Source organism: Monodelphis domestica, chromosome 2 (genome assembly GCF_027887165.1).
Source record: "Monodelphis domestica isolate mMonDom1 chromosome 2, mMonDom1.pri, whole genome shotgun sequence".
NCBI classification, from domain to species: Eukaryota; Metazoa; Chordata; class Mammalia; order Didelphimorphia; family Didelphidae; genus Monodelphis; species Monodelphis domestica.
In genome coordinates, this window is record NC_077228.1 from 72461369 (window position 1) to 72471642 (window position 10274).

At 39.2% G+C, this 10274-nt stretch overlaps 1 protein-coding gene across 4 annotated transcripts in view; it reads right to left on the minus strand.

Moving 5' to 3' along the window:
- ASTN1 (astrotactin 1) overlaps window positions 1-10274 on the minus strand; it is a 505111-nt gene that overhangs the window by 35897 nt on the left and 458940 nt on the right. For all 4 annotated transcript variants that reach the window (XM_007480837.3, XM_056815583.1, XM_001373628.5 and 1 more), the window contains 3 exons: window positions 7108-7241; window positions 3695-3846; window positions 2476-2611 (listed from right to left, as the gene is read on the minus strand). In XM_007480837.3, coding sequence (XP_007480899.1) covers window positions 2476-2611; window positions 3695-3846; window positions 7108-7241 — 422 coding nt within the window. The remainder of the gene's footprint in view (window positions 1-2475; window positions 2612-3694; window positions 3847-7107; window positions 7242-10274) is intronic.

The window sequence follows — 10274 nt, forward strand, 5'->3', positions numbered from 1 at the left end:
TTATTTTGAAATGCAAATATCAAATACATCTATATCTATATCTATATTTTAAAGTTCATGGTCTCCAATTCAAAAATACCTAACAGGAGTAACTTATCTTTTCATGTAAAACCTTAAATGAGGGAAAACTCACTCACTACCTCTCATGATAGTCCTTTCCAGTTATGGACAGCTCTAATTTCTAGGAAATTTTTACCTGCTAGAAGACCTAAATTTGTCTCCTGGCAGCTTCCAAATCTGTCATCAGGAACAAACTGAACCAATTTAATCCCTTTTTCCCATGACCATTATTCTGGTTTAAGTAATCCCGTTGTTAAGAAAGGAATCTTACAGATGGGCATCATGGTATTGTGCAAAGAAAACTGCAAAAGGAGTCAGGATGCTTGGGTTCTAATTCTTGCTTCCTCAGAAGGTGACCCTAAGATCTAATTGATTTAATTTATTTATTTAACCCCACTAGACATCAGTTGTTTAATGTTTGAATGTACCTTCTAGCTCGCTTCTTCTATCAGCATTAGACAATCCATTAATAAACAATTATTAAATATCTACTCTGTGCTGGGCTCTTAACACAGTGCCTGATTGCTTATTATTAGTCTTTTATGAACCATTGAAAAGATGGATAAACAACCCCTGATTTTTGTTTGAATAAACATACTCATTAGAGTAAGTCCATCTTCTCTGGACTCACCAACAAGTATCCTTGTACATTTCCAGCAACAAAGAGGACACCAGGGATGATGGTTCCTTCATCTAGTTCTCTCATCACTTTGATATATCATTACCATATAATTAGCCAGCTAGAAGGCACAGTGGATGGAATGTAGGACTTGAAGTAGGGAAGACCAAGTTTCAACCCTGCCTCAGACACCCCGTGACCCTAGACAACTCACTTCATCTTTCTGCATCTCTCTTTCATCATCTGTGTAATGAGGTCAATGCTACTATTATCTTGTAGAATTGTTAAGTCAAATGAGTTGACTGGCTGACTTTTTAAAGTACTTTAAAGCAAGATATAAATGCTAGTTATTATTACTACTACTACCACTACCACTACCACTACTACCACTACACTACTACTACTACTACTACTACTACTACTACTACTACTACTACTACTGCTGCTGCTGCTGCTGCTGCTGCTACTGCTACTACTAAGACAATACCCTGAATCCTAAACTAATTTAGGGTACAGATACAACATGGGCTACACCAAAAGAGAAACAAAAATAAAACCAAACTTCTTGCTCTTTTTTTCTTGACATCCCTCCTAGTGAATTGTATTAAATTTTATAATACTGTCAATTACAAATCCATTCTGGTTAAGTAAAAATGACTCCACTAGTTACCCTCAGTCATTCAGAGCATGATTCCATTTGGATATCCTTAAAGGACAAATTGGCTTTTCTTTGGAATATTGTCATATGTAGTTTGCATGCCATTCCTAGAATACCATGTAACTTTTTCATTAGTGCTTTTTTTCCCCTTTTGGATCTATACATAGTTGTACCATCTCTCCTTCTCTGAATCTTTAAGATTGCCTACATCCTATCTTGCAGGTTACAACTCTTCTTTTCCACTCCCACCCCTTTCCATTCCACATCTTTGAAATTTTTGATTGTTGAAATGGAAATGACTTCTTCTGGTTACTGGGATTCTATTCTCATGAGCTGATCTGTAAACTGTTAAGTGATTTTCATACTTGGTGGGTACATGAAGTCTCAGAACTACATCTCTGGGCATTCTGCCTGAACCCAACAACTTTTCCCTCATGCCTCAGATTCTATCATGGGCTACCCTCTTTTTTCATGCTTTGTAATAATCATAATACTTCATATTTATCTAGAATCTTATGATTTGGAAAACACTTTTGACACGACTCTACCAATCAGGTAAGTAGTTCAAATAGCATTGAAGTCATCTTACAGTCAAAGAAACCAGGGCTCAGGTAGATAAATGTCATATAACTAGAGAATCGAAGAGCCAGGATTTCTTCCCATGTGTTCTGACTTAGCCCAGTACTATTGCATGATGCCAAGCATTCACACTCAATGAGGAGTTTAAAAATATCTTCAGACTGTTGGGGGTGGGTGGGATGTTATGGGGAATAGTTCACAATTGGGAGGTTCACTGTCCTTCTGAAGATAAACTGGCAATGCTTGGAAGAGTTGATATCTCTCACAGTAGACTTGACTGGAGAAAAGTAGATAGCAAGAGCCAGCTGGAAGGAATATAGAACTTACCAGTAATAGGATCAAAGATTTAGAGTTGTAAGGAAACTTAGAAGTCATCTTGTCTAACCTTTTCATTTATATTTGAGGAAACTGAGGTGCAGAGAAATGAAGGAATTACCCAAGGTCAAAACTATATGAGATGTCATAGCTGACAAAGTCTGAACCCCAGGTCCTGGATTCTGAATCCAATATTCTTTCCACCATGGACTGTTTACCACCAGTTAATTGAAATGTTACTTACATGTAGGTGGTGTCAGGTTCCAGGCAACGAATAATCAGAGAGATGGTGTTGAACTGCTTATCAGGCACCTGAGATGGCATGGCACAAGGTGACTTTGCTCCAGAGATGATATCATCTACAAAACTCAACACTGTTTCTGTATAGAAGGAAAAGAAAATGAAAATGCTTAAGAAATATCAAAGAAGACCAAACAATGGGGAAGGAAATAACTTTTATGAAGGCCTAGTATAAGATATGCTCTCCTTCAAGGCTTCTATAATCCATGGACATTGAAACTAGGGAAATACCCCTCGACTCTCAAAACATAGAGCATGCTGGGAGTACTTATGTCTATTCAGCATCATATGTAAGCTCCTTCATGTTCTTAGCATGGGTGAGGAATAGGAGACATAGTCAATCCTCACTGCCTATAAGAACTCATCAGGGCTATAAAATCCTAGTGATTCTAGCATATTTGCTATATCAGGGTCTACAAAATGGTTAGTCCCTCACCCAGTCTTCCTTGGACAATGTGCCAGGCAAAAAGGCTGAGGACAAATGGCTCAATCCATTTTGAGGTTATTGGATCATCTGCTCTATATACCTATAACAGGCTCAGACTGTTCCCTGTGCCCCCATTGAGGGTACCCACCCTAAAAAATTCATAGATCACATTAGGGACACTGATCCTGACCTCCCTCTCCTTGGGTGGAGAAATTGGCCCTGGAGCTTTCAATGGCAGAATCCCAAACCAGTTTGAAATTTTTCCTCCTTAGCTAAATCAGACAGAGGCAGAGTTTGCTTTAGGACAAAAACATGGGGCAAAATTCATCTGTTTGGGCAGACTTTTGCCTGGAGGGGGCTTATTAGTAAAGGAATCTTCCCCTGGCCCCCCTAATCATGGCAGTGGTTAGCAGAGAATTGTTTCCTAATTGTGGGCCATCACAACCAGCTTATTGTAATGTTGTTTATTTAAATGTGGCTCTGAGAGAGTGCCTAGAGGCTATGAAATGGACACCTCTTTTATAAACAGAGAGAAAAGCAAAATCAAAACAGCTTTTGTTGGATGTTCACCACTGAGCAGTTCTTAAATGGGCAAGATGGACTATCCCTGGTAGGGCCAATGGTTTCTCCTTGTGTCTCCCAGAATATTTGGGATCTGGAGTAGAGCCTCCTTGGAAGCAGCAGTAGGGAAAAGGCATTGTTCCATCACTCCAGAGTTAGGGGAAGGGTCACTCACCAGTCTCCACTTTGGAATGGTCCATCCTATCAGTGACCTTCTCCTGGCGAATAAGGTAATCTACAATCTGTACCCCTATTGGTGGTTCTGAGTGTTCCCATTCCAATACTACCAGTGTGCTGCTAGGCTCATGAACTGTAGAAAGTCGGAGTCTGTGGAATAAGAGAAGAAAAAAAAGAAATGAGGACTGACACTAACTCCAAGCTTGGACTACTCTTGCCTTTAACCCATTGTCAAAGTATGGGTCGATCACTGGTTGTCTATAACTGTTGTTTAGTCATTTTTTCAGTTGTATCCAACTCTTTATAACTCCTTTTGGGGGATTTTCTTGGCAAAGATTCTGAAGTGGTTTGTCATTTCCTTCTCCAGCTCATTTTACAGATGAGGAAACTGAGGATATCAGGGTTAAGTGACTTCAAAATGTTCACATAGCTGGAAAAGGCCAAAGGTCAGATTTGAGCTCAGATCCAGTGATAGCACTCTATCCACTGTGCCACTTAGCTGCTGATTGTATATCATAGAAATAAGCCATTAGGTGGCTTAGACAATAGAACTCTGGGCTTGAAATCTAGAAAACCTGAATTCAAATCCAACTTTAGACACTTTGTAGCTGTGTGATCTTGGACACTTATCCACTGTTTTTTTTTTCAGTTTCCTTAATAATAATTAGCAACACTATCTTAAGATTTTTATGAGGATCAAATGAGATAATATTAGTAAGGTGAGGACGAAGGACAAAGATAACTACTATGAGGCTAGGAAAGGTATGTGTGGTAAGATAGTATGAAGATATGGGACAATAGGTAGAGAGTCAGAATCAAGAAGACCAGTATCCTAATTCTGTCTCTGACAAATGCTGGCTATGTGACCCTAGATAAGTCACTTCATTTCTCAGTATCACCAGGCAACTCTCTAAGATCCTAGATTAGCAGGAGATTTGCAGTGACCTAGAGTCAGTTCCCTATGTCACTGAAATCCTAAGTCTGGATTTAAATTGTTTGTCTGTCTGTAGCCAGATAACTAGACAACAGAGTGAATAGAACACTAGATCTTGAGTCAAGAATGTGTGAGTTCAAATTTGGACTTAAACATTTACTAGCAGATGACCGACCCTGGGCAAATTACTTCATATTATTTTCCTCGTTTTCCTCAGCTATAAACTGGAGATAATAGAAACACCAGCCTCCAATGAGGTAATAATTATAGAATGCATCCTATCATAGTCCTGATACATAGCAGGAACTATATAAATGCTAGTTATTATTATTATTATTATTATTAATGTCATCACTGTAAGGAACCCCTGGTAAGATAATTCTCTTTATCAAAATAGATCTGGAAATATTCTGCAACTGCTAGTCATGGAGATTTTTTTCCAGGGCATGAAGTGGTTAATCAACTTTCCCAGAGTCACATGAGTAGTATGGGGCAGAGGCAAGATTTGAACCTGTCTTCCTCATTCTGAAACTGGCAGACAGAGTCTCCATTACTCCATATTGCATCTTGTGTTTCAACATTATTTCAACCCACCACCTTGCTCTAACTTCTCTACATAAACCTGGTAGCTATAAACTACAGACCTTTTATTATACCCTTCCTATCTGCTCTTGGGTGTTGCCCCAGGCACGTTGGAAACACATATCTATTCTCTACACTCCATTCCCAAGATTGAGCTATTTCTCTCCATCTTGTCCTCAGCTTGTTCCTACGACCATCGACCAACAAGTATTATCTTGGTTCCCTGGCAGTAACCATAACTGTGATTGGCAATCTCATAAATGGTGCTGTTTCCCAGATGGCCTGGATGAAATGGTGTGTCTGACAGAGGTAGCATTTCCCACTACTGGGAAACTCAAAACTCAAAGCATGTTGATTGATACGTAGTGGTGGGTCAGGAGGAAGGATGACACATTGGATCTCTATTGCTAAATATTGAGCGGATTCCAATGTTCTATAAACCAAAAACAAATATTACCCAAGTCATGAATTATTCATGTGTAAAGAAAAATTATTTTTTGGATTATGGAAGAAAACATCTCCCTCCCTGAGAACACCAATTCCCTGAAAACAGGAATTGCAATTCCCTGAAAACTGACTGAGGCTAAGCTACAAATGAGAAGCGAAGGACTTCATGCCTTTTAGACATGTGTGAAATTCAAGCCTCAATAGCCAAGAGACCATGATAATTGTAAAGAGAAAAAACAGTTGAAACAAATAATTACAGTTGACAAAGAAAATTAGCTTGCTAATATTTGTTCCAGACTATGGATTAATGTCTACCCAGCTTGGTTTTAAGTCTTTAGAAGGCTAGTATGGTGTAATATCCATAAATTTAGAATGGTGATCTAGCCTTAAGTCCTCATTACACATTTGAGGAAACTCAGGTGCAAAGAAATTAAATTACTTGCTTAAGGTCACAAAGCAATAAGTAGTAAAGCTTGGCTATCAAGACTTAAAAGTGGTATAATGCCCCAAACCTGTGGATTCTAGATTTGCCATCAGAAAGATATGAGTTCAGATCCTACCTCAGACATTAATTAGCTGTGGGATCTTCTCCAGAGATATTTATATCCAGGATATTTCTAGAAGTCCTTTCCCATGCCCTATTTTTTCATACTAATGCTCATTCTAGCTCTGCAATTCATACTTTAAGGGGAAGTGCCTTTCACCTCTGTAGCCACTTCCTCTCATTTGATGGCTCCTCCCACAACCTTCATTTAAGAAGGCTGCCCAGATCAGCCAGATCTCATTGCAAGACAGGTACCTTCCCTACCACCCTGCTTTCATATTCCTCTTATTTTTTGTCTATTCCCATTAGAATGTAAGCTCATTGAGAGCAGCATATTGCTTTTCTTTTTACTAGTGTTTGTATTCCCAGGAATTAACATAATACCTAGCAAATAATACTTGTTTAATAAATACTTGATAATGTCCTGACCCTGGCCAAGTCATTTTAATCTCTCTACCTCAGTTTCCCCATCTGTAATTTGGGAAGATTAATAGTACCTACCTCCAGGTTTTGTTATGAGCACCAAATGAGAACACTTTTTATAAACCTTAAAGTGCTATAGAAATTCTAGGTATTAGTAGCAAAAGATCAAAATCTGCCCTAACAGTTGATTGTATATATGTAAGTAGCATTGAACAGAACTTTGGCCACTTGGTGAGATTTAATAGCACATTCCTTTCTTCTTACTTCAAAACTATTGCTTGATTCATCTTTAGGTGAAGGAGGGAGGAGGATAGTTCTAGTTGCAAGCTCCCTTGAGCTGCTGTTTAGGTGGGTGTTGGAGGAGAAGTACATCCATGGACAAATCAGCATTTGGCCAGACCTCTGATTGGGTATCACAGTAAGGAAGAAAGAACAGATGGAGTGTGCATGCAAAAGGGGAAAAAGGGAAAAGTAAACATACACAGGCTGAGGGAGAGGAGCACAAGTGGGGAGTCCATCTGCCCCAAAGGCACTGGAGTCACACCGACACCAATCTTCGATGACATCCCCGCTTCCTGAACACCAGAGTGAGCTCATGGTGGCCTCTTGCAACAACTGAAAGAGGAGGGGAAGAGAGAGACATCAGGAACAGGAGAGCAGGACAAAGAGGCCTCGGTAATCTAGGCAATGACCTAAAAGAGCAGTCTGAAAGAGCACTCCAACAAGATTCCACTTGGTCTTCAGGCTCTCTCCCTTACTTTCCCTACCATACAAACAGAATACCCTCCCTCCTTCGCTTTCCTAAAATTCCAACTGCAGAAATCACTTATTTTGATTAGATAACAAGGACAGAGCCATGGTTTCTAGAAGGCACAGTCAGAATGGTTTTTGTTCTCACAGTGGGGATGAGGGTGATGAGGAGACTTCTTCCTGTTGTACATTATTTTGAGAGGAGTGAGAGTATGACACTGAGTCTATGGGACAAGGAAAAGAAAATGTTGATGGAGTAGCTGAGGGGTAATATGGCATTCTGACTCCCCAAAGCATCACTCAGCTACACCTGGAGGGAGAGGAAGGCTGAAAGTTTGAGCCAGGGAGCACCCACCTAAGGTTGGGAGAGAGGCAAATTGAGCAGGGGCTCCCTTACACCCTGGGGTGGGTGGGGGGAACATGCAATGTACCAAGGGGGCAAGTCTGAGACTTTCTCTCTGACTGTCCTCTGCTCTCTACCTCCTCCTTTCCCTAGTTCTCCCCTCTGTACCCAATTCTCATTTTCTACTCTGACTTATAAACCAGAATAAGCAATCATATAGATGCTTTGGAAGTTGGATAAGTATTTGAGATAAAAAAAAAGAATGTTATTCAAGCTGGCTGTTGAGTTCATTAAAGAAGGCAGTTAAAAAAATTCAAAAACAAACCCTGATGTGAGCACTAGAGTACACATGAACATAGAGGTGGCCATTGACCTGAAGACCTCACCATCTAAAGAAGAAAGGGCAAATGTGAAGAGAAAAAAAAAAGGTACAAGGCGTTTATTTGAGCCCTGGAAATTTTCAACTTGGTTTTTCCTCCCTTCCCCCCAAGTTATTGTATATTTTCTATCTTTCACTGACAGGTAGGAGAGGGAAATAGGAGGAAAAAAGAGGGAGGGGAGAAAGAAAGCCTTCAGGGGTGAGTCAGATACATCCTATTAAATAAAAACTTGGGACCTAGACTGTTTTTCCTTTCTTTAATTTCTAAGGGGAGCACTGAAAAAGGAATGTACTCTGGTTGGGCAAACTGAAGGAAAGGACTCATTTGCTTCTGTTTAGCATTAGAATTTTAGAATTAGAAAAGTGGAAGGAGATTTAAAGATCAATCTAAAGTTTCCATTTTGTAGATGAATAAACCAATGCCAAAAGAAGTTGAATTACTGTCCTATTTAAGGTAAAAAAGAGAACAGGAGAGACATTTTAAGGAGTTAATTTGGAAAAGATCTGGAGATTTGGGGTTAGGATTTTGTACTGAGTATATGGTGACCAACAAAACCTAATGTCATCTGGCTAATACAGAAATATATTTTTCATGACTTCACATGTCTTGCCACTTGACTTCAATAAATCTAGAAGAGAGAGTGAAGTGGATGACTGTAAAATTCTGCCTCACTTAAATCCAATTCACAAGCAAGTCAAGACATCACCCAGTAATGTTATTGGTCCTCTTAGAAATCACAGGGCCAACAAGATCTTGTATATCAATTGCCTTCCCAAGATGTAGATGAAGGGTGGGAGGGAAGAAGAGAATTTTGAACTCAAAAAAATTAATATTAAAAAAGGTTTTTACATGTAATTAGGAAATAAATTCAATTAATCAAAATATATATTAAAATTAACTAATGCTGCCATGAAACTCATTGAGAGAAAGAGATAATAGTTTGGACATCTAGGAGGTACAGTGGATGGAGTGCTGTATGTAGGGCCAAGAAGACTTGAGTTAAACTATTGTTCAGTGTTGAAATACTGGACAAGTCATATAAGCTTTCTTGGCCTCAGTTTCCTTGTCTGTAAAATGAGGATAATAATAGGTCTTATAGAAATGTGAGGATCAAATGGGATAGCATAAATGAGGGGTTTGTAAACTTTAAAGTGCTATTATTGTTGTTTTTTATTATAATAGTTTTAGTTCTATTTCACCCTTTGGAGAAACAAGAGAAACAATAACCAGAGTAAGAGAGGTAATTCTGAATAGATGATATCTGTTTCTAGATGCCACATTTTAGAAAAGATATTCATTCATAAACAGGAATAGCCTGGAGACCATATTATAATGAGATTCCTTGAAGGAAGTAGAGGTGTTTATCCCAAAGAAAAGACGACTCAGGGTCCCATGATCACCATTTTCATGTATTTATATAGGTCGATGCAGGGAGGAAGGATTAGACATATTCTGCTATGCTCCAGAGGACCAGAGTAGAAGGGGTAAGTGAATTTTGCAGAAAGGTACTTGTGCTTTCTACCAATGAGGCTGATCCCAAATGTGAGACAAAAAAATCATTTCTCAGTAATATAGGAAAGGAGATTCTTGTTCAGATACAGGTTGGACAAAAGTACTTCTAAGGTCCCTTCCAGTTTCATCACAACACTCACTAGCTTCCTTGACATTTCTCTCTTTTCCACCTACATCTCAATAAGAGAAATAGAGGAGAGGAAAAAAAGTATTGAGGCAGGAGACACACAGACAGAATCTGAGAGACTGAGAAAGGCCGAAAAAAGACAGAGGAGAGATAAAGAGAAAGGAGAGATGGAAAGACAAAGACAGAGAAAGGAGAAGGGAGGGAAGAAAGAAGAAAAAAGGAAGAAGAGAGGAATAGACAACCTGAGAGAAAGATTAGACAAAGAGAAAAAAGACAGAGAGAGGAGGGAGAAAGAGACAGAGACAAAGAAAGAGAGATAGAGAGAGGAGGGAAGCACAGTAGAAGAGATTAGAAGAGAAGAGGGCCAGAGTAGAGAAAAAAGGAAAGGAAGGGACAGGAATATAGATCTATCAACATCATATGATTTTGGAGCCTACCTCTCCCCCAAACCCCTCAAAAAATAAAAGTACACAAGAAGTTCCCTGATTATTTGTTTAAAAACAGGTGAAGGAAGAAGAAGGAAGGAGATCAGCTTA